Below are 25,088 nucleotides of genomic sequence, written 5' to 3'. Positions count from 1 at the left end.
TGGTTAAACTGATTCTACCTGGTTCGATCACTTATTACTGTTTATATAATTTGGTCACAAATCAATCTTCAACAAAAAATTTTTAATTCTCTCCACTTAAGTATTACCATTCATATCATCGACGTTGACAATTGATGTAAACATTTTAGCAGTGCTTAGGATCCGGATCCGGATCCGCTGGATCCGCATTATTTTGGCTCTCTGGATCCGGATCCGCAAAAAAATGCGGATCCACGGATCCGGATCCAAGCAAAATTTTATTTTTCCTAATGTGCAAAACGGCTCAATTTTTCCTTTAAAATATCCTATTTTGAATTGTTTAAAGATTTTTAAAATATTCTCAGGGTGTCAGGTTTCTATCTTGCTCAAATCTTAACTCACACCCGTGACTCACACCTCCACCGTGCATCCCCACCCCCATTAATAACTAGAGGGTGGGGGGGGGGAGAAGTCTCTCTTTTCCCCATTGCAACTAAGCAAATTAAGGTGTAAGGATGTGTAAAAGGGAGGGGGCGCACATATGCTAAACAGATACAGATGCTAAGGAAGTTCATCTTGTTGTTCCCAGCCCAGTATAAAATCAGTCTTCAGAGTTCACACATCACTCTACAAACACTGGACGCAACTCAACATGGATAAATTCAAGAATAAAAAGGAGAAAAATGCAATATTAAAACATTTTTTGGTGGAGGGAGATTTCTGGATATGTCAGGTTCAGGTGGATGACGATCAAACATGTGGTGTTAAATTAAGCAGTGGAAGCTTAGGAACCAGTTAAAACCTAGGTGATATATCATTCATAAGTTTGCTTTTCAGTTTGTACCATACGATACCATATTATTATCTTAGTTTAACAATTAAAAGAAAAATTCTATTTTATTCAGTTTTTATATGGAGGGTTTCTTAAAATTTAGACATCAGATCTTTTATATATTCAGTCAATATGAATATTTGTGACCCAAAAAAAACATTTCCCCCCCCCCCCCCCTCCCAAACAATTCAAACTACGCTTTCTGACTTTTTTTGTGATAGGGACAAGAACTGGAAACCTGAGGAAACATCTACAGAGGCATCATGTTCATATTTATGAGGTTTTAGTAGCTGAAGCTGAGGAGAGCAAAACTTCTAAATCATCAACCAAGGAAAGATATCTATATTTATAAAGTAGTAATCTCTGATTGTTTGCTTGGATGTCAGATCATAACTCAGGAACCCCTAGACAAATTTGCCTCAAAATTTTAATTGGGGAACTCATAAGAACCAAGGAAATGCTTATTATTTGACTTATATTGTGAAAACTCCAGGCAAAGCTGGGTCCCCAAATGTAAAAATAAACATTAAATTACATTAACACAAATATTAAATTCTGAGTAGATATGTAACAAAAACTTTAAATTTTCTTAAATATATCATATCCTTTTAGTCTGTGTCGCTGAATCAGAAAAAAATGAACACCTTCTTTATTCCCGACAAGATTGCAGTGTCTATAACAGCAGACCAGTTCAGAACAGGAATAGTGACCATGGTGGTGAAGAATGGAATTCCTTTCAAGTTTTTTGAGTCTGATGGATTTAACATTATCATTGGAGAAATGGCAACAAAGCTGAAGGTAGTTCTTTCTTTCTTTATTGTCTAGAATTTAAATTTTTATACTGATTAAATCGAATTTTAATAAAAGAATATTAGGACAATTTTCACATGTTTTAGAGCTTTTGATAACAAAATTTGTTGACAAAATTATTTCATCTGATGATCTGATACTTTTTCATCTTTTACTTTATTTAGATTAAAACTTAAAGTTCTGATTAATAATCTTAGAAGAAAAAAATTAAATTAAATTTTTTCTAATTCCTAGGTATCCCTGGATAAACAGCAGATACGTAATTACGTCCTGAATGCTGGAAATGAGATGAAGGAGAAAATGAAAGAAGAGTTCAAGAATAGATTTCTCTACCTAAAATTTGACTGTGCAACCAGGCTATGTGTGAACTATTTAGGGTTGAACGTTCGGTTTGTTGATGATCAAGGTCTTGGTATTACCAGAACTCTAGCTGTGGTAGATACAGAGAGCAGACACACCAGCAGTGAGTTAAAGGAGATTATAAATGGTGTGCTCCAAGATTATGATATACCACTGGCTAACATTATCTGCTGTGTCACGGATAATGCCACCAACATGGTTAAGCTGGTGTCCATGATGAACGAAGACCTTCAGCAGAATGAAGAAGTTGAGAGTGAAACTGAAGAAAATGAGACTTTGCCTGGAACATTAGATCTCGAGAGTTCGGTTCCTATTAATTGTGCGCACATGCGCTGTGCAGTACATACACTGCAGCTCGCTATTAATGATGGACTGAAGGAAACTGCCTCAGGAGTTGTTGCCAAGTTAAGAAATGTGGCAAAGGAAGCGCGGTCTCCAAAGATAAATGAACAACTTCGCCGTAGGGCTAAAAAAGTTGCTTTGCTGGACCAAGAAACGCGGTGGGGATCTACGTATTTGATGATTGACCGCCTGATTGAACTGAAAAGTTTTATTGAGGAGATGGCTGATGTAGGTAATACAAGATTAAATCTCTCAAGTTTTGAGTGGGAACAGGCCATTTCCCTGAGGGACCTTTTAAAGAAGGCCCACTTGATCACAAAGTCCCTTCAATATGAAAATCTCACACCTGGATATTTCTATAGAAAGTGGAGCGGGCTCAAACTGTTTTATCAAGATCATGGGTCCTCTTTAGCAGATGCTATTGCTCACTCTATGCAAAAGAGGGAAAAAGAGCTCCTAAGTAATGGTATGCTACTAGCAGCGGTGCTAAGCGATGTATCCAACATGGACCTTCTCCCCCCTGATCACGAGATTAAAGGGAAGGAGACCCTGATCAACCTTGTACTGAGGATTAAGGGGTTGGAAGATGAAGAAAATGATGCCACTGTTCTAGATCTTCAGGTATCAGTCTCTCTCACAGATTCAGATTCTGATGAAGAGTTCAGGGCTGTGAGAAAAAAGCAGAAACTTAATGTGGGGATTGAGGAGGCATCTGTTTTTGATGATAGTGGGGAAGAATGCAACATCAATCTAACTCAACCACCTACTGTAACCAGGTAGATATTGATTAACAATACATAACAGATTTTTTTTGTTAACACAAAAGTTTATGTTTGACTGCTGATTTAAATATTAAAGATTTTAAAGAAATACAATTTGTTGATTAATATCTTATGATGATACTTTATAGGTCATCTTCAAGTTCGAACAGTGGCCACATTTCTGGGGAGATTCAGCCTCAGCCATTGAGTCAAAGGCAGTTCATAAGAAGCAGTGTCTTGAAGGGACTAGAAACTCTTAAAGAATCAAGAAAAGAGTTAAAAACGCTTTCTGATCCAATCTCCCAGTACCCAGATGTGCTGAAGGATGCTGCAAGACTTCTGCGGGCAATGCCCCCTACACAGGTTTCTGTTGAGAGACTGTTCTCTGCGCTGAAGATATTCAAATCAGACCTAAGGAGTTGCCTGAAGGCAGATATTCTAAACGCCCTCCTTCTACTAAAAGCTAATATGAATTAGACCTGTTTTTTTGTCATCCAATAAAGTAAAAAAAATCATTATCTTTTTGTGCAAACTAGTAGAAAAATAGTATAAAAAAATGTTAAAATGTTCATTTTTTTAGGTATAAAAAGATATTTGAACTAAAATTAAATTTTTTTGATTAATGACCTGGATCCATTTTTTTGAAAAGCGGATCCAGGATCCGGATCCGCATCAAAATTAAATGGATCCTAAGCACTGCATTTTAGGATTAGCGCCTATTTGAATTAAATGTGTGAATTAAACTATTTCCCAAGATGTAAAATTTCCTTTAATTACCTCGAAATGATGAAGAGATATTGTGATGAGATCATGGGTGTCAGGACAGTACTCAACTAAACTCAGCTTAGCGTCCTAAAATCAGAGAGCACATTTTAAAAAGCAAGGAAAATCTGGGGGGGAAATGAAAGATTGAACATAAAAGTGTGCAATTTTTTTTTATCTTTTTTGATATTTAAAAAAACTAACTTACAGGAAAATTACTGATTTTCGAAGGGGGGGGGGGTTTCAGCAAAGATAGACCTAACCATAATAAAGTTATTATAGACGGATGTAATGTAAGGAGCAATATAAGACATAAAACATAAGGTACACTGGCTAGCTGATATTTCTCCAAAATATGTCTGCTCCAGTTTAATATTAGTATTCTACCTTGAATGTAAGAAGTAATGTATCCCTATCAGCTCCGAGCAGCCGAACAGCTGCTATGGATTGAACCCACCCATGGAGCTGCCATTGGGCCATACATTCCAACTTCAGGCGAGGATTCACATCCTTCTAAACAAAACAAAATTGGATCAAATTGTTACAAATTAAAGCGTGAAAAGGCACCAATAAAAACTGATTAATAACGACTAAAAACGCAGGGCCTATGAATTAATAATGTCTAAGGAAAGATTCAAGCAGTGATATAAAGTGCGAGTACATAAATGTTAGGAGGGGGGGGGGGAATCTTGATGCAAATATAAGTAAAACCCTCCAAAAAAAAGTTCTGAGGGAAAAAATTATTCTCATAAGGAGCGGGGGGATGATTTCAAAGAAAATATACAACCCTTATTTAACCAAAATACGAATTGAACTTCAACATTTGATTTTGCTCCGATATTGCCTTAGGGATGAATGAGCGATCCCTGTTTTTTTACCATCTGCTTGGTGGAACAGGCTTAGAATTACTTTAAAGGGAGAGACCGGCAATGTATAGTGGTTGAACTGAGTATGCAGTATTGTAGAAAATCTTTTTAGGATTCATTTGAGACATATAAAACGTTTCCACGATGAATAATTACTGAGTTTGTATGCAAAGTCGACGTTCAAAATCATTAATTTTGGTGGGCACGTTTTCAGAATCGGTTTTCTTTAAATTATAGAATAACGACGACGAAAAATAATGTAAAAATTATACAGTAAACTAAATAGATGTTTAACAGCATATTTCTCAAAAGAAATTTGTCAATATATCAATGTTAGAATCAATTATTTGGCTTTTATCATTATATTGAATTTCTTATTTTATATGTATTTGTTCGCAGGTTTCTAAAAATTCTTAAAATGTCGTCTTTTCAACAAAAATTCCAGAAAATCTGCAGAAAATCGTTGAAACGTTTTATATGTCTCAAATTAATCCTAACAAATTTGTCCACAATACTACATATTAAGTTCAACCACCATACATTGCCGGTCACTCCCTTTAACTATTGTTCATTAAAGTATGCTCCATCTTTCTTAAAACAATCTCAAAAATAATTAAACGCTTTCTTTATGATTATTTAGTTTTGTGTTGCGTGTTGAGAAATGAAAAATTATAATTAGTACTTATATAAATTAAAAAGTACGAAAAAAAAAACAATAAACTGCCCAGAACAATTTCTAGTTTAGTTAATTATGAAAATTACTTCAGAAATGATTTTGTATTTAGTATTGTAGTATGTACATAATAAACCTCATCAGCAATTATATAAATTGTATAAATTAGCAATTATATGAAGGGATTTACTATATAATTTCAATTTCTCATTGATTGTCATAGAGCACATCAGGTCAAACCCGGGTTTAGAGCCCAGAGTCTAAAACTAAAGAACGAAAAGTTTTGACTTAAATTTTTAGTTCATGGTTAAATGCCACTTCTGACTTAATTTAAACCTGAACTTTAACCGTGAGGTTAAATATTTAATCCTGTGGTTAAATATTTAACTCGCCGAAATCGACGAGTTAAAATTTAAACACAGGGTTAAAATCTTGAAATCCTGCAATCCCTATTTGTCTATCATCATTCAGCGGTAAACGGCATTCAACTAATTACGATATATTTAAAAGTAAAAATCTTGCTTTAATAAATTTCACGTTTTAGATTAATTAATGTTTGCACATAAACCCAAAATACGGCTGTAACTGGAAATATGTTTTGTTTTTCGTCACGTAAATAATTTAAATTTAAAAAACAGCTGATTACCGAATACCGATACTTACGTAATAATTCTTTAAATCCTTTTCTCTGATTGATTCAGATTTTTCCCGGGAAATTCAAATTTAAAATTGAGAAAGTTAAATATTTAAGTAGCTATTCATTATTTTACAGAACTTTTAACCTCAAACTTAAACTTCGCACATTCTTTAGTTTTAGGCTCAGTTCTAACACCAAGTGTCTGATTTGATCTTAATGTCGAAAGTAGGAGTCGATAATATGGAGAATAACGAACCTTGTTTACAGTTTCTGGTACAAGCTGGAACACCTTGAGTATATTTGCTCCGGCCACGACAAGGTTCTGCTCGTTGCTCCGGAAAAACGAGGCATAGATACTGTGCTCTACTCCCGTAGCAGGGTGACTAGTGCGCACTAAAACATGGGAATACAATCAATCAGTCAATCAATCAAAATAATAAACTGACCTATCACGAAAACCTTGCACTATTCAACAATAAATAAGTATGACCAAATAAAAACTGAATTTAATCTTCAATGGGTCAAATTTTTTCCAAAAGCAAACAAAAATATTAAATAATTAACTGCAACTCCTGCAACTGGTGTCACTAAAAACTCAGTGTAAGCAAAAAGTATGAATTCCTTTTTAATTCTGCAGCATTACTAAAAAAGCATTAATAGAACTATCACCAAGTAATAACTAATCAAACTATTTTTAAATTAATTTTAATTTGTTTTACTTACCGAGGCTAAACATTTTTTTCACTTGTTAAAACTGATCTTTTTGCATTTTAGTCTGAAAAAAAGCCTTCAAAAGTAAACATTAGAATTAAAAATGTATTTGATCTTCAGGAATTGTATTTCAGGGATTACATTTAATGAATAGGAAGACATGGTTGAACCGTGTAGACGTGGTTCAACCACCCGTTAGATTAAACTGGCGCACAATAGAAATTGTGGTGCGGTTCAGCTACTTCTCACTATTCATTAAATTTGGTCTCAGGTTTTAATGATATTTCTTAAATCAATGTACATCAAAGTTCGAGATTAGCTACTTAACAAATTAATCTTTATTGGAAATGAAACTTTTTTTTCGAAACCGTTGTTCACCAAATTGGACCGAAGCTTATGCAATAGTTTTGTTTAAATTCAAATTGTACTACTTTAAACTTACAAATAGATAGTACTGTACAACGGTAAAAAAGACTTTTAAAAATGACTGGTTTTACTAAGTTGGGACTTTTAACAGTAGGACGATGGTTTTTCATATAGGACTGTGGTTTCTTAGAAAAAGGACTGTGGTTTCTTACAAGTAGGATTGAAGTTTTTTTTTAATGACGATGGTGTCTTAACAACGGATACGGATCAATATTGAGGTCCAGAACATTTCTTCAATAATTTTTAATTTGAAAAAAGAAGAATTGTTAAAAATGTGCTTTTCTGGGCTTACCATTCAGAGATTTGGAAGTTTTAATTAATCTGTTATTATTTAACAATTTAAACTTGCTTTTTGAGAGCAAATTTATGTTTTTAGCAGACTCCTTGGATTTCTTACTAAAAAGGACTAAGGTTTCTTACAAAAAAAAACAGTGGCTTCTTGCAAGTATGACTGTGGTTTCTTCCAGAATGAATTTGGTAACAGAATAACTGTGGCTGTCTCTTTGATCTAGCTACCAACGGATATAAAATTGATCCTAAAAACAATATTTTTAAAAATGTGTATACATCAACAATACTTAGATAAAGAATTATTTTTCTACCTCCACCCGTCCCCACTCATCAATCAAAAAGCGAAATTGTAAACTTAAATTAAAACCAATTTAGGACCAAACTGATCAAATATTTCTTACATAAATTATTTCTAGATAATAATATTTTTTGCAAAAAAAGTTGGAAAAACCTTAAATTTAGTTAATTGTCCATGAACTTGAGCAGTTCCCGTATTTTCTATAATTTTCTCCATCACGAGTAATCTTCTGCTGGTGTGGGCAGTCAGCACTTGTTCACAGTTGTAGACAAGCTTCAGGCTAGGATGGGTTGGAAGCAATTCTTCCTAAAATAAATTAAACCTGTTTTCGCTAATAATAAGATGACTTTTAAGTTATATTTTAATTTATTTAAAATTTATTTTAAGGGATTGTGAGCATCTAAATCAGTTTATTTTAAGGGATTGTGAGCATCTAGATCAGTTTATTTTAAGGGAATGTGAGCATCTAATTCAGTTTATTTTATGGGATTGTGAGCATCTAAATAAATTTATTTTAAGGGATTGTGAGCATCTAAATCAGTTTATTTTAAGGGATTGTGAGCATTTAAATCAGTTTATATTAAGGGATTGTGAGCATCTGAATCAGTTTATTTTAAGGGATTGTGAGCATCTAATTCAGTTTATTTTAAGGGAATGTGAGCATCTAATTCAGTTTATTTTAAGGGATTGTGAGCATCTAAATAAATTTATTTTAAGGGATTGTGAGCATCTAAATCAGTTTATTTTAAGGGATTGTGAGCATCTAAATCAGTTAGTTTTAAGGGATTGTGAGCATCTAGATCAGTTTATTTTAAGGGATTGTGAGCATCTAATTCAGTTTATTTTAAGGGATTGTGAGCATCTAAATAAGTTTATCTTAAGGGATTGTGAGCATCTAAATAAGTTTATTTTAAGGGATTGTGAGCATCTAAATCAGTTTATTTTAAGGGATTGTGAGCATTTAAATCAGTTTATATTAAGGGATTGTGAGCATAGTTTATTTTAAGGGATTGTGAGCATCTAAATCAGTTTATTTGAGAAGTTTTCTTTCATTTTATCAAGATATTAAAATATGGACTTAAAGTTGACCAAAATCGGCGTTATTTCAATACTAGAAAACAAAAATCTTTAAAAATATAATTTAAATATTCAACCCCAACATATCAATTTAAATTTTGACCTTATATTCCTGTCTAATGATTGGTATCCAGTAGACCAGCCTGCCACCTAGACAAAGCCGGTCAGCACTAAAGTTCAATAGATCCTGGAGTATATTCTCCAAGGAGTAAACTTCATCTTCTCTTCCTTCAGGGGGTTCTCGGTCTCTTCGCACACTTCGTATCTGTTCTCTTCAAATCAGAAACATGAAAATATGTCCAAATATTCTTTATATAAAATCATATAAAATCATGAATTTTAAGGAAAGCTTAAGGCTCCATTTCCGATTGTTTAATTTGAATTTTTAGCACGGATCTAATTTAAATTTTGACATTTACTATAAATCATTCTAATGATTTCTTTCTTATTACGGCGATCCCAGCAACACGACCAAGATTGGGCCATGCTACCATTTTCAGAAATTCCACAAACCAGTTTTGTTAAGTTTATAAAGTTTACAAAGGAATCCTTCAAAAATATCCAAGGCAATTTTTGGTTTCGGGTTTTCTTCAAGTCCTACTTTAAACGTTATTGTAGGCTTCCTTGTTTTACACAAGATCTAGTTGTCGAGATGAATGTGTGTAAGATCTGAGGATCTTTATAAACTAATGTGTGTTCAGGGTGTTCAGCGACAAGATGTTATTCAGTGTGTTCAACCAGGAATTATCTTCAAACAATCGATCAATCACACGGAACTCTACATGCACAGTTTTCTACATTTAATCACGTGTTCAAATCTATATAATTAATTGAGATTTTTTTGATTGTCATTACTGACTGTTTTGTGATCAAGTGTCTTTGTCCGTCACCTTTAATAAATACAATAAACTTCCTTGTCTTGATGGACTGTTTTGTGATCAAGTGTCGTTGTCCGTCACCTTAATAATACAACTTTATTTATTAATTTAAAGTGAGCCTCCATCTGTAGAGGGCTTTCTTCTGTCTACAAACTGTTTTTTTTCAACTTTGTATTCTATACAATAGTGACTTGCAGATTTCTTAATACAGAAACAATGGAGAAAATTACTTTGCTTAATAAAAAAATCTTCGATAGTATTTATCAGATGGTTATACCGTTGTCAACTATTTGTGAAAAAGATCTTGGAGTGTTAACTGTTAATAACAAGTGTTCTAATCCTTCTCTTCAATGTACGTCAGCTGTTCAAAAGGCAACCCAGCTCCAAGGTAGAATGTCCAGGTTCTTCTCCTACAGGGACAAGTATCCCTGGATCATGCTTATTACGACCACTTCTAGAGTACTGTGTCAAGGCTTGGTCACCTTGGCTTAAATCATATATTGAACTGCTGGAGAGTGTTCAATCCTCCATAGTTCCTCATACCTTTATCAACTAAAGGAGGTCAACTTGACCACCTTAGAAGAAAGAAGAGTAGAGGGGATTTAATTCAGACTTGGAAGATTCTCCATAAACATGATGATGTTAAAGAAGGTACATGGTTTACAAGGTCTGTAGACACAGCTCAGCGAGAAGCAAGGTTTTCTACATGCAATATGAACCTCAACTCAACACTGTGCAATCTAGATATTAGGAGAAACTTCTTTAGCTTATGAGTTATTAAAAGATGGAACAGTTTGCCAATACTTATTAAAAATGCCACCTTATTGATTAGTTTTAAGAATATGTATGACAAACATATTTCTTCAATGTGATTGGTGTCAGGGGCGCCGAGAGTCCTTGTGAAGGTGTCAGGGGCGCCGAGTTCTCTGGTTGAACTTAATGCACTATCAGTAGAAACAAAAAAGATGTATTGACTCGCTGAAAATGTCAAAAAAGTGATTTCCCAGCGAAAAACATTCCAGTAATCCAGTAATCCAGTAATCCAGTAATCCAGTAATCCAGTAATCCAGTAATCCAGTAATCCAGTAATCCAGTAATCCAGAAATCCAGAAATCCAGTAATCCAGTAATCTATCTTGAAAGTAATTTTTTACCTCTCTTGATCAAAGAAGAAAATATCAACAAAATCACAGCAAACAAATCTTAAGTTGTTCTCCCAGTGAACACTCAAAACACAGCATAAAAAAAGAAGAAATTATTTCAAAACTGTTGCTTTAGTTATTATATTAGGTCTATAGAAAATATCCAAATACAAGCTGTGAATACGATTAGTGGATTGAGATCAGTTTGTTTGTTTATGTTTATGTGGTGTTGATTCTCAGGACTCCTTATTGGAGTATAATTTGGATATATATATATATAGTTGAATATACTGAAAAACTTAAAGAACTAGAACTTCTCTCCCTAGAAACAAGGAGAACTAGATATGACCTAATACAAACCTACAAAACCCTAAAGGTTGAAGGAGATGAACTCTGGTTTAAAAGAGTTAACCAAGTATCTGTGAGAACCACCAGACAATCAGATGATAGAACCAGACTGAATAAACAGAGAACCAACACCACCATAAGAAGTAATTTCTTTACCAAAAGAGTGATTGATGATTGGAACCAGTTACCCACCACAATCAGAGAGTCTCAAAATCTCAAGATATTTAAAAGAAATCTTGATCAATATCTATCTTCTTCTGAGATGAACTGATCCTGAGAGTGACAAGATTTTCAGAAGACTGTGTGGAAAAGATGTTGCTAAATGCCCCTAGCAAGGGGCTACACCAACTACTCTCCAAGTATACAAGTAAGTAAGTATAAGAAATCTGAATCTGATACTGGATCACAATTCATTTTTAATTTTTGTTTACAGGACGAAACCAGGATTCCGATCTCCACCCAAATTGAATTATTTCATGCAAAAACATAATGTAAGTTGTCAGGTAAAAATTAATGCTATTAGTTACCTATTTTGAATCCGAAGAATATATTTCTAGGTTCCTCGGACAGATTGTTATTATCAAGTCCCCAGAACTCTAAGTAGGAATACTCTACGTCAGGGTTTATCAGATCCAACCTACCCTGGGAGCAGGGGTACAAATATTTAGGACTCAGTGCTTAGTATCCGGATCCGTTGGCTCCGCAAGATTTTGGTTTCCTGGATCCGGATCCCTCAAGATTTTGGCTTCCTGGATCCGGATCCGCAAAAATATACGGATCCACGGATCCGGATCCAAGGGGCAACATATCAACCAAAAACTGACAAAAAATTGTTCTCTTAAAACCCAAATCAGAACTTAAGAGAAAAGAGAGATTGTACAAATTTCCTGATTTCTGAATGTTTCATCACTTTTCAGCATAAAAATAAGCGAAAAAATAAGACAAAAATTTGAAAATTCTGCTTTGTTGAAATGAATCCGGATCCATTTTTTCCAGTGCGGATCCAGAACCCGTATCCGGATCCGCATCAAAATTAAATAGATCCCAAGCACTGATTTAGGTTTAGAATATTGACGGGAACGGAAAATTAGACTTTAACACTGAAAAAGAAAGTTTTTTTGAAATCCACTGGTAAAAACAGAAAAATTTGTGAAATGTTTAATTGTGTATAGACAGGATAATGTTGGCAACTTCCAGTGCTTACGATCCGGATCCGGATCTGTTGGATCCACAACATTTTGGCTTCCTGGATCCGGATCTGGATCTAGTTTTTTCAGAGCTGATCTCAACTTCGTATGCATTCGAAAAAGTCTATTATATTTGAGTCCTACCTGGCAGGGGACCCGGTCCACCGACTCTATCCTCGCAATCCTCTCTTTCAAGCTTAGCTTCTTCATGAACACGTCCACATGGATCTTGTAGGAGTTGGATGCTCCCAGGATACTTGAGTACTCACTGAAGTCCACGGAGTTTAAACAATCATGGAACTTCTTATATCCTTCTCCCTAGATACGATTTTTTAGACAATTTACTAAATTGAAGAAAAAAATACTTTTTGAAGGAAAATCAATAAATTTTTGGGTAGAAAGTATTGAAAAATGTTTTCAATGTCCAATTTTTTGTTTTGTTTTTCCTCGGGCTATTTAAATATAACACCCATAGAAAAAAAGTTTGCTTACTACAGAATTTTAGTTTTGCCATTTAAATCATGAATAGTCATTACATGTGAACAGATTTTTTGCGACATTTTGCCATGCTTCAAATTGCAAAAACTTAAATGTCGACATTTTCCTCTTTACCTGGGCCCATATTTTAATACAGTGCTTTGTGGAAATACTTCTTGACAAAATTTGTCTCGCATCATCATCTAAACACATCATAAAATACAATTTTTTATTCAACAAGTTACATAGCACATCAGGGAATAATAATCTTTTTTGACAGCTTGGATTCAAAGCCAAAGTAAAAAAATGGTATTTTTCCAAATGGATTTATTTATCAGGGGCATTCATATCATTAGGACAATATGTAATCCTGCAAGCTGGACTGATTTATTGTGTTTTCAGTTCACGGTTGAGTCCTGTATAAACTGCCTACCTGAAATATATACATAAGATTTAATCAGTGCAAATAGAGGTGAGCCGAAGAGAAAGAGTTCATGCTCGATCTTATGTTTGTAGTTATTACCTGGTCTCCTATAGGTAAAAATGAGCACAATGTGAATACATTTAATGATAAAAAAGAATAATAATATTCTCTAGGACAAGATCACATTTTTTCCCTAATTCCATATGGCGGGTCTGTAATGATACAATCAAACTTCAAATCCTGCCGCCAGGGGGATTTCGAGAAATCACAGGCAATCACATCTCCGTAAGACGATGTGAGTCCGTACTGTTCAAAGTTGGCAATCATACTCTCATCTTCCCCCCGAACCTTCTCACCGACTCTAAACATTAAGATATGACAATTTGATCATACTTTACCTTTTTTCTAAGGTTAAACCAGTGCTTAGGATCCATCTAATTTTATTGCGGATCCGCATTGGAAAAATATGGATCCGGATCCAAGTCATGAACAATTTTTAAAGATACTTTTTTAATATTTGCTGATTATTTTTTTTGGCAGAAAAATAATTCTCAAACTATTTTAGTATTTTTTTTTATTTATTTCTGCTAAACTTGATGAACCATTCAGAGATGAGGGAACGTTTGATAATATCTTTTTTTTTAATTTAGATTTAGGTTTAGAGAGCAACAGGTTTTTGTTTGCAGTTTCGGGTTGATTTTTGTCCCATGGATCCAGGAAGTCAAAATGTTGCGGATCCAACGGATCCAACTGGACTGGCCGGTACAACAAAATGTTCATACGACTTAATTGTACAATCATTATTCTGTAACAAAACATAAAAACAAATACAAATCATGTTGAGATTTCTTTTAGCAAATATTAATAATAAAATTATGTTTTTCACCTGCTTGGTCTGTTCTTTGCGTTTAAAGTTAACAGATTAATATCTGCCCCAAACACTAGTCCTGGATGGGAAATAGGGTTAATATAATAATTATAATAATGATAAAAAAAATAAAAATGATAATAATGATAATAATGATAATAATGATAATAATGATAATAATGATAATAATGATAATAATGACAATAATAATAATGATAATAATGATAATAATGATAATAATGATACTAATAATAATGATAATAATGATAATAATGATAATAATGATACTAATGATAATAATGATAATAATAATAATGATAATAATGATAATAATGATAATTATGATAATAATGATAATAATGATAAAAACGATAATAATAATAATAATAATAATGATAATAATGATACTAATGATACTAATGATACTAATGATACTAATGATACTAATGATACTAATGATACTAATGATACTAATGATACTAATGATAATAATGATAATAATGATAATGATAATAATGATAATAATGATAATAATGATAATAATGATAATAGTGATAATGATAATAATGATAATAATGATAATAATGATAATAACACCTCAACTGAAAAGTCGAGGAAGAAAAAAATAGAAGAAATGCATTATCCATTAACAGTTTTGATAAAATAAACTTTTAGTATAATATATGTTGATCTTTAAAAAAGTCTAAAACTAATGAAATGGATTTATTACTTGATCAGACAAACCTTTTAAGGAGACAGTTCTAAAACTGGCATTCAGCTCTATCCATAGAGGGTCACTTGAAATTACGTTTACAGTCCCTTTAAGGCTTAAAACGCATAAAATTTCCTTAGAACAGAAAAAAGTTGTATTTTACCTTTAAACTGAGCAGCAGCTATGAGCAAAGAACCGGTTCCCACGAACGGATCCAAAATAAATTTTCCCTCCTTCACTAATCCTTTCATGGAAAAAAAGCTTAAGAAATTAAAAATACTTGTTTGCCTTCAGAGCTTTTTAATCGTGATAAAAAGAAAATAAAAAAGATATGGGAAGATACCAAGTAGAGGTAAATAATATTAAAATCTAAAAATCAAAAAGTCAAAATACCACAATACCAAAATTCTTTCCAAGATAAAAAAAAAATCTTACCTAGATTTGCCATGAGAAGGGCTAACTGAGCATCCATGGTTGTATTCCCAATAAACTTCCTTGTCTTGATGGACTGCTTAGTTATGAAATGTCTTTGTCCGTCACCTTTAATAAATACAATAAACTTCCTTGTCTTCATGGACTGCTAAGTTATTAAGAGTCTTTGTCCGTCACCTTTAATAAACTTCCTTGTCTTCATGGACTGCTTAGTTATTAAATGTCTTTGTCCGTCACCTTTAATAAAAACAATAAAATTCCTTGTCATTATTGACTGTTTTGTGATCAAGCGTCTTTATCCGTCACCTTTAATAAATNGGGGGGGGGGTGTTCTTACCTGAGTTTAATTTAAGCGTTATCCAAGGATGGGTTTGGTTTTTAAAGACCCACGCAACCGGAATATTAAGTAGTTTACAAATAGATTCAAACTCGGGAACTCGAAACTTCAAATGATCGAAGGCACACCAAAACAAATAATTCATTTTTTAATAGCACATTTCTATCTGAAAAAAAGAGAAAATTTTTAATTATTATCACAGAGTTAAGTATCAGCTATCCTTGTGTAAGTTTATATTAGAATTGAAATTATTTCTCTTCTCGTTTGCTCCGTTTCTTCCAAACCGTTCCATTTCTTCCTGTTCCAAATATATCGATGAAATGAAAGACAATTTAAAGTTAAATTGTAAAGCAAAATGTATTCTAAAAGGGACTGTTAGCGTGATTTCAAGAGACCCTCCATGCCAATATATGACAATGTCCTATTCACAACGGTACTGTTTTAGGATATTAATTAATGTTTTGAAAACTGATTATTTTAAATTGTGGTTTCTCTACAAAAGTGACTTGCGCAAAAAATGACAATATCTCCCAACATTATTGATCAGAAAATGGTTGCAAGAGTACTCTTGTGAACAGGGCATTGCCATCTCTGCATGGATGGTCACTTGAAATTACGCCTGTAGTCCTTTGAACTAAATTATTTCGAATTATTAGAAAAATTTTAATTTTTCATCAACCCATCTCCCTGAGAAATGTTAAGATGTCCGTGTTCTTTGATTCGTTCCTTCCTCTCCTTTCTACTAATATTTCCCGCCAAAGGAACGTAATAGTGGTCCTAAACAACATTCTTATAATAATTCCTTAACAACATTATTTTAAGAATTCCTAAACAACATTCTTATAATAATTCCTAAACAACATTCTTATAATAATTCCTAAACAACATTCTTATCATAATTCCTAAACAACATTCTTAAAATAATTTCTTAACAACATTCTTATAATAATTCCTAAACAACAATCTTAAAATAATTCCTTAACAACATTCTTATAATAATTCCTAACCAACATTCTTATAATAATTCCTAACCAACATTCTTATAATAATTCCTTAACAACATTCTTAAAATATTTCCTTAACAACATTCTTTTAAGAATTCCTAAACAACATTCTTATCAAAATTCCTTAACAACATTCTTTTAAGAATTCCTAAACAACATTCTTATCATAATTCCTTAACAACATTCTTTTAATATTTCCTAAACAACATTCTTATAATAATTTCTAAACAACATTCTTAAAATAATTCCTGAACAACATTCTCATCAAATTTCTTGAACAACGTTCTTATAATAATTCCTGAACAACATTCTTATCATATTTCTTGAACAGTGTTCTTATCATAATTCCTAAACAACATTCTTATCATAATTCCTGAACAACATTCTTATCATAATTCCTGAACAACGTTCTTATCATAATTCCTGAACACCATTCGTATCATAATTCCTGAACACCATTCTTATCAGAATTACTGAACAACGTTCTTGTCAGAATTCCTGAATAACGTTCTTATCATAAGTAGTGAACAACGTTCTTATCATAATTCCAGAACATCATTCTTATCATAATTTAAAATTTTGACAATGTTTTGACAAGTTAGGACACCAAGATGTTGAAGCTTAAAGCACATCCCCCATCTTTCTGCTTTCATTTGATTTATAAAACGAAAAAAATCACCACTGTATTATAATATCCTAATTATTCTATATTTGTAGGAAAATTCTAAAAGGCAATTTTAAAAATCTAATTTATTCTATCGACCATTGTAAGAAGTGAATAAACGCATGGAATAGTGAATACCTTAAATTTGGTTATTTCTGGATAAACTTTTGCCTCTCCTTGAACCTCGGACATCTTCTGCATAACAATGAGCCTCCTGCTTGTGTGGGAGGTGAGGATCTGCTCGCAGTTGTACAGGATCTCCAGGCTAGGATGAGAGGGGAGAAGCTCGTCCTGGAATTCAATGATTGTCAGAAATAAATTATCAAGATCTAATTTTTTTATCCAGAATGCAGATTTTTAAATAGATAATATCCGCTTAGTAAAATATGAATTAAAGAAATATATTAACACTAGCCTTAGAGGGCGATTCGCGCCCATCTTCTAAATTAATTGTGAACATGTTCTCTTTGTGTACATCGTAAAACAAAACAAAGATAATTCGCGGATTATCACAAAAAATTTCGTGGATTTTCAAAATTTTAAAAAATTTAATGAAGATCGAATTTTGATGGAGACAAATATTAGAAATTTTGATCATTCATAAACCTTCCCTGGGGTCCCTAGATGTCCCACAAAAAAATTGGGCCCGATCGGTTCAGCCGTTTTGACGTTTATTGGATACAACCAAACAAACAAACAAACAGACAAACAAACAGACGGACAAGCCAAATTTATATATAGAAGTTTTAGAAAATTAATCTTTGTTGAAGAAAAAAAGTGATTAGGCAGTCGAATATATTTTCTAGAGAAATCATTTTCTCTTTCTCAGAAAATTGATGAATATGGGAAAATAAATGATGGGGGGGGGATTCTTAAAAATGTACATTAGGATCAGGTAAATTAAGTTTAAGTGATATAAATGAGTCATTGCTTTAATCCTATCATTACTATTTTACCCCTGGTCCTAGACTTTACAAAACCTCGATTTTATTCCTGACCAATATAAAGTGAAAAAGATAATTTCCGTGATGGTGGGGGGGGGTTTTTTGCCCCATTTTTGGAATTATATTTTTTATTTTTATTTGTGACAATAAACAATAAGTAACAAATCAACTAAAATAACTCTGTTCAATTTTCATCCAAGTTGGCTGGGTCTCAAATGAAGAAAAAAATTATTATTACTTCTATAAAAAATTAATATTTTTAGCCAAAGCTTTCCTGATTCCGTAAGGAGGGTCGGTAATGATACAATCAAATTCTAATTTCTGCCGCCAGGGGGATTTAGAAAAATCACAAGCAATCACATCTCCGTAACATCTGCCCAAAATTAGATATTCAAAATGAGAAAGTAAAACATTGTAAATTAAAGGAATTGAGTCTTTGTCACAAACTCTGATTTTATAATAGGTGTACCTTTGCAATCCCATTGTCGTAGATTTTAGATATTTCAAACTATGAATTCTGTTATATCTATCTAAGGTTAACACCATGAGGTTGAAAAGATGTAGAATCTGAGTTAGTGGCGAAGACTTAATTTCTTAATAATTTAAGGGATCGTTCCGATCTAAAGATAATACTTGATCATAACTCAGGAACCCCATGACCGATTTGCCTCAAATTTTGTTTGGGGAACAAAAAAACCACGGTGATGTTTTTACTTTGGCTTTGAGATTCTAAATTGAGTTGGTTCAATTGAAAAGTATGTAAAATCGTAATTTATGACCAAGTGCGGGTAAACGACAGGATTACCCTGGGCAACCTGAGCTGAAAACTTTAGAATGGTGGGTATCAGGATTAAGGCTAAATCCACTCTTTTTCTTAATCTCCAGATTAAATTTTGCTTGTTTACCTCATGACTTTAATCTTCAGATTAATTATCCGACGGGATATCTGGATATTTCATTCTAAAGTTTCCACCTCTGGATTCTTAAGCTAGTTAATCATCAAAATGCTCAGTATAAATATTTATTTCTAGCTTTTGTAACACTAGACATAAAAAAGTTTGTTTTAACAATTTTCCATTTTTAAGATCCAACGTTTAAAATTATCTTCCTGGTAAGATGATACTGCTCAAAGTTTGCAACCATGCTTTCATCCTTCGCACGGACTTTATCTCCAACCCTGTACAATCAATTAATCACTCGATAAATTTATCAATTAATTAATCTATTACTTAATCAATCACTTAATCAATTGATCAATCACTTAATCAATTAATGAATCAAATCAATCAACAATTCAACCAATCATACAGATAAATTGATATCATATCTGTATTGTTTTTATCAAGAACAAATTTGATGAACCAGATATTTATCAAAAAAATCAATTCAATTCAAAAAAAAATCTATTATTCAATGAATTGAAACTCAGTATGTAATTGAATCAACCAATATGAATAATGAATATTTTTTATACACGTGTATATATAATAAACATAAAGATTAACTCTTTAACCATGTTTGTATTTTTGTTTAATAAAGTGTACTTTTCCTTAATAAAAGAAAAATAAATAAATAAGGTGAATATATGAATATGGTTTTAAAACTTATGCAGGAACAGACAGATTGGTTCAGAAATGTTTTTATCAATTTTTTAAGTTTGTTATTTGTGTAATTTCTACTTAAGTAAATCCCAGATATATGAATAGTAATACATAGCAGAAAATTTGTATGATGTCTTATTTTCAACATATTTAAGATCAAATGCCGCGGAAAAACGAGTTTAATGTATCAATTGCTGTCCTTCACATTTCAGGGCTATTAATTTACATTGAAAAAGTAAATTTTTAAGAATTAACAAAAAACTTATGACTCTAAAATGATATTTGGATATATTTTCATAAATCGTATTTAAGCTTTTAAACAAATATCAAGACGACATTTCATGCGCTCTTGCTATGTATTCATAATTTGAGATTGGCTGTACCTGCTAGGTCGAGTTCTAGCATGTAGAGTTAAAAAATCTATATCTCCTCCAAATACAATGCCTGAAATAAAGTTGAAATTAATTAACAATGGGAGAATATTACCTTGAAAGAAGAAACTATTGTATTTGTTTAGTATTAAATGCATCGATTATTTACAAACACAGAAAGGACACTAAATGTCGTATTTTCAATACATTAATAAAACTCGAACACAAAAACCCTGAGGAAGAAGCCTAGAAGAGTTTCACAAAGTCGGCGTAGAACAGGCTCTCTCTGTCTTGCAATTCTACGCCAAATTGTGAACGAGTTTCATTGATATGTTGAAAAGACGACATCTAGTGTCCTGTCTGTTATTATGATTAATCTATGATTAAATGAAGCAAAACAAGCGAAACCGCGACATTCACAATTCAATTTAGAGGCTTAAATAAAAAAATTAAGAAAAAAAAATATATATAAAAAAATTCTTACATAACCTATAAAACCTTTTTGAAGAGGGAATTTTTCAAGGAAAAACGCAGAATTAATTAGAATAATTACCTCCGAATTCTGCTGCAGCCAGTAGTAAGGAGCCAGTTCCAACAAATGGATCTAAGGTAAAGCTACCCAACTCCACACCCCCTGACAGAGTTTAAACATTTCATAATTTAATCTTTGATTTAATCTTCAATTTGAACTCAACTCAATTTGAATTCAACTCATTTTGAACTCAACTCATTTTGAACTCAACTCAATTTGAACTCAACTCAATTTAAACTCAGCTCAATTTGAACTCCACTAAATTAGAACTCCATTCAATTTTAATTCCACTCAATATGACATCGACCTCGAACTCGACTCGTGCATAAGGCGCCATAGCGGGGCGGTCAGAGGCACAAATTTGTAACGCACACGCCCCTGAGGTAAATTTTAATTCCCGGTGGCTGAGTGAAAAAGTGACAAACTGTGTTCTCAACATGGAACAAAAGAATGGCTTTCAATATTCCAAGATTAATGTCTATGGCTTAAATAAAATATTAAAAATTTTTACTCAACACTTAAATCCTCAAAAAAATGATGAAGATGAAAAGGTTGTTGAAAAAACGCATTTTCTTTTTAAAGCTTAAAAATTTTAAACTCTCACCTAGGTTTGCCATGAGAAGGGCTAACTGAGCATCCATGGTTGTATTCCCAATAAACTTCCTTGTCTTGATGGACTGCTTAGTTATTAAATGTCGTTGTCCGTCACCTTAATAAATACAATAAACTTCATTGTCTTAGTGGACTGCTGAGTATTAAAATAAATTAGTTTTGTATTTTCTACCTTACTATGTATATTTTCTACCCCCCCCCCCCCCCCGGTCAGGCGACGGGAGGAAACTACAAAAATCAGACTTTTGTTGTCTAACCTAATGATTCTAGCCCAAAGCTTATGAACTGAAAAACTTATGAATTGTTAATTAGAAGAAAATGTCTTTCGAGATTTAAGAAAACGGATCCGAACTTCATCTCCTTGGATCCCATTTTATACTTTGTCTTTAAAAATTTGTTATTTAATTAAAAGAAAAAAAAATTAGCTTAATTTCCGTCTTCAATAAACAAAAAATAAGTTATTCTTTTAAATATTGTTAAATTTTGTCCTCTGAATAATAAAATTGCTTACCAATCTTAAGACCAAAGAAAATATTCAAAGGATGGTCTGGAACATTGTTATGATCAAGTCCCCAGAACTCCAGGTAGGAATATTCAACGTCAGGTGTTTTTAGGTTCACCCTTCCCTCTATCGGGACATAGTCTAGAGTCTCTATCTTATCAATTCTTTCCTAAATTTAAATTTCCCGTTAACAAATAAATACTTCAAGGTGGAAAGTCACGACCCAGTGGATTGTAAGCGTAATTTCAAGTGACCCTCCAGGCAAAAATGGAAATATTTAAATCGTTGTCTGATCAAGTATTAATTACGATATCAATATTAATAACTTTGAAAACAGATCATTTTCAATTGTTTCTCTACAAAAGTGGAAAATAGACATTATCAATATTAAATATATTTAAAATATTAATTTTAAAAAAGCAATATGTTCCACATTATTAATCAGATCCAGGTTTCAAGGGTACCGTTGTTTCTCGGGAATTGCCGTATTTGTATTGAGAGTCACTTGATATTGCATGTAAAATCCCTATAAGATTCGGAACCAAATAAATCAAGAATCTGGGTCCGCTACAGCTGGAAGTAATTCTACCCCCCCCCCCCTCCCCTCACTTTCTCCCCTTGTAGAACTGCTAATCAAGGCTAGAATTAACATTGATAAAACAAATTTTTTTGGAGACCGAATTTAATGCACTGGAACTGTCAATCATCTCCGCCGGTTCAAATTTGAACCACCGAGTCAAACCCTTCCCTAATCTTTAATTTTTAATCGGTGGTTTAAATTAAATTAAAATTTGCACCGACACTAAGTAGTAAAGCGACGCAGCTAAAATCATTAAACTCGGTCACGGGCTTAGTATTTACCTTGACACTGGTTTTCTTCATGAATGTCTCCACGTTGATGATAAAACTATTTGAAGGTGCGAGGAGCTCTGTGTGCTCATGGAACGGGAAGGAGCGGAGGGAGGTATGAAATGTCTCCAGGCTGTCCCCCTGGATAAAATTAAATTATTAAACCAAAAAAAGCACAGAAATATAAATTCATCATAAATATGAAAGTATTTCTTTTTACACATCATATCCTTTTTAAATTCTATGTATGCCAAAATTGACCTCCATAATCAATTTTTAAAAGATTTTGAGAAGTGACAACTATAAATTAGATTAAAATTTCTGTTGATTCATCCTTATAAGAAACGTAAACTAACTTACCTCCCCCCATATTTTGATACAATGCTTAGTTGAAATACTTCTAGACAAAATTTTCTTGGCCTCATTATCTAAAATTAAGATATCTAAAATTTTTAAGTTTGTAAGATTCTTTCTCTTTCCTCTGAAAAAAATTGTACTGAAACTTTAATTAGTCTCATTGGCATAAGATCCCTGAGCACAGTGAGTCTCAACCTGGAAATGTTTAACCCTGACCTATCTTTATTTGACATCTTATAAGGACTGGAAATTTTGTGTACCCTCCCCCCCCCCCAATCAATTTTTTACAAAGAGCACATATGTAAGACATGGTTTAAGTTGGTTATGAAAAATAGTTTCATGAAGAAAATTTAAATCGTATTCATGAACGGACATAATTAATTCAGTAATTGTGTAAAATAAAAGGTTATAGTCTGAAACTGCTTTTATATTTGACTACTATAGAAATAAGATCTTTAAGCAAGACAAGGCCGAACATTGGGCTCAATCCTTGAAAAGAATTTATGTACCTTCCCCCCCCCCTTGTGTTATTCCCAGGTGTTAGGTCAGGTTAAGACAGTTTCTGAGCCGAGCGCCGCGGCCAGAATAAGCTAGGGGGTCTGTCCCAGAGAACAATTTTTAGACCCCCCTCCCCCTCCTATCAATGACCATTTATTTTTCAACAAAATTACCAATATATTTTCTTCATTATTTTAGGGTTAGGTTAAGTTAAGCCGATTTCTAGGCCAAGCGCTGCAGCTAAGACAGGTTATTAGGTCGAGCACTGCGTCTTGGACAGGCTAGGGGCTCAGGCGCTGCGGCCACAAGACCAATTATATCCATGTGTTACATAAGAGATCCATGTACAAAATTGATAGGAGGGGGGGGGTGCGAGGTCCAAAAAACGTTCTCTAATAATTACCGGCTAGGGGGCCGAGCGCCGCGGCTAAGACAGGCTAGGGGGCCGGGCGCTGCGGCTTTAAATCTTACTTTTAAAATTCGGTGATGGTGAAAAAAGTAGATGTTAGTTCCACATTATTGAAAATGTATTTCGGTCTGGGTTGACCCTCTTCACTCTCTTCAGTTCTTACTTTGACCATGTACAGGGGGTGGTCCAAAAATCCTTATCTAGAAAATTACCGAACGTAGGAAATATGTACAAACCTGACTGAAGTTCTAACACAACCCAGGGATGTGAATCATTTTTATAAATCCAGTTCAACTGAATCTTCAAAACTCGACAAATAGATTCGAATTCAGGGATTCTGAAGCAGAGACGATCGAACCCACACCAGAACAAATACTTCATTTCGAAGTTCTAGTAAAACGTCGATAAATTCGACATTTGAGTTCACATGTTTAAATTTAAAATATTTACAGAAAACTGAAAACTTGTCCTTAACTTTTCGGTGATATTAAACCGGCGGCGCGGGCACGAAACTGTTTTCGTGGCTTTGTGTTTTGAAGGATAATGTAATGGAAAGTATGAGAAATAAAATACAAATATAGCTTTTTCAGAAAATTTCTTTAATAAATGGAACTAAATGTGATATAATTTGTTAATCAAACCCTGACAAATCCAGGCATGTGAGAGTCAAATTGAAAGTATTTAATTTTTATTTCAATCCAACTGACCTTCAAAATATATTGCCATCAAACAATAGATTGCGGCAAGTTTGGAACTTTTGTTGACGTTAGTTACAGTAATAGTTTATTTTTCAACTTATGCTTATCCTCTATAATGCACTTCTGACCTACTCGCAAGTGGTTTTCCATCTGCTTTTTAGTTGCTGTAGGTCTATTAAACTATAGGTCAGAATTGCACCTTAATTAAAAAAACGCTCTATTGATCCGTCTCTACTTTACCCTACTTACCAGGCAACGTTTGAAAAACGACAGTTTTGTTAGGTAAGGTTATGGTACAGAAACATTTCCTAGAAACGTTTGTGCAATTTTAAAACACACCATTTTTAACATTTCTGCCCTAAAAACCAGCGATGTTGCACTACCTGTCCAATTAGGTCGAGATAAGTCAGGTAAGGTC

The 25,088-nt window shown here is 33.1% G+C and overlaps 3 protein-coding genes across 3 annotated transcripts; 1 reads left to right on the top strand and 2 right to left on the bottom strand.

Moving 5' to 3' along the window:
- Positions 1-1,435: 1,435 nt before the first annotated feature.
- LOC111700959 (uncharacterized) lies at positions 1,436-3,644 on the top strand. The gene is made up of 3 exons (XM_023472046.1): positions 1,436-1,609; positions 1,856-3,099; positions 3,234-3,644. Exons 1-3 carry the CDS (start codon positions 1,448-1,450, stop codon positions 3,559-3,561), a joined length of 1,734 nt encoding a protein of 577 aa, XP_023327814.1. The 5' UTR covers positions 1,436-1,447; the 3' UTR covers positions 3,562-3,644.
- A 178-nt stretch (positions 3,645-3,822) lies between these two features.
- LOC111700949 (cleavage and polyadenylation specificity factor subunit 1) lies at positions 3,823-6,850 on the bottom strand. The gene is made up of 4 exons (XM_023472033.1): positions 6,746-6,850; positions 6,279-6,415; positions 4,234-4,359; positions 3,823-3,936 (listed from the first exon to the last, which is right to left on the bottom strand). The coding sequence occupies exons 1-4, from the start codon at positions 6,756-6,758 to the stop codon at positions 3,823-3,825; spliced, it is 390 nt and encodes a 129-aa protein (XP_023327801.1). The 5' UTR covers positions 6,759-6,850.
- Positions 6,797-24,596, bottom strand: LOC111700963 (tRNA (guanine(10)-N2)-methyltransferase homolog). The gene is made up of 17 exons (XM_023472055.1): positions 24,209-24,596; positions 23,069-23,136; positions 22,721-22,849; positions 21,869-22,028; positions 21,350-21,454; positions 20,767-20,847; positions 20,226-20,286; positions 19,350-19,418; positions 18,485-18,614; positions 17,469-17,588; positions 15,296-15,440; positions 15,024-15,104; positions 14,167-14,227; positions 13,474-13,641; positions 8,929-9,097; positions 7,902-8,054; positions 6,797-7,695 (listed from the first exon to the last, which is right to left on the bottom strand). Exons 1-17 carry the CDS (start codon positions 24,351-24,353, stop codon positions 7,672-7,674), a joined length of 1,869 nt encoding a protein of 622 aa, XP_023327823.1. The 5' UTR covers positions 24,354-24,596; the 3' UTR covers positions 6,797-7,671.
- Between the last annotated feature and the right edge of the window lie 492 nt (positions 24,597-25,088).

This window comes from Eurytemora carolleeae, unplaced genomic scaffold (genome assembly GCF_000591075.1).
Source record: "Eurytemora carolleeae unplaced genomic scaffold, Eaff_2.0 scaffold292, whole genome shotgun sequence".
NCBI lineage: Eukaryota > Metazoa > Arthropoda > Copepoda > Calanoida > Temoridae > Eurytemora > Eurytemora carolleeae.
The sequence above is the reverse complement of the archived record's forward strand: the minus strand, read 5'-3'. Positions and strand labels throughout refer to the sequence as shown.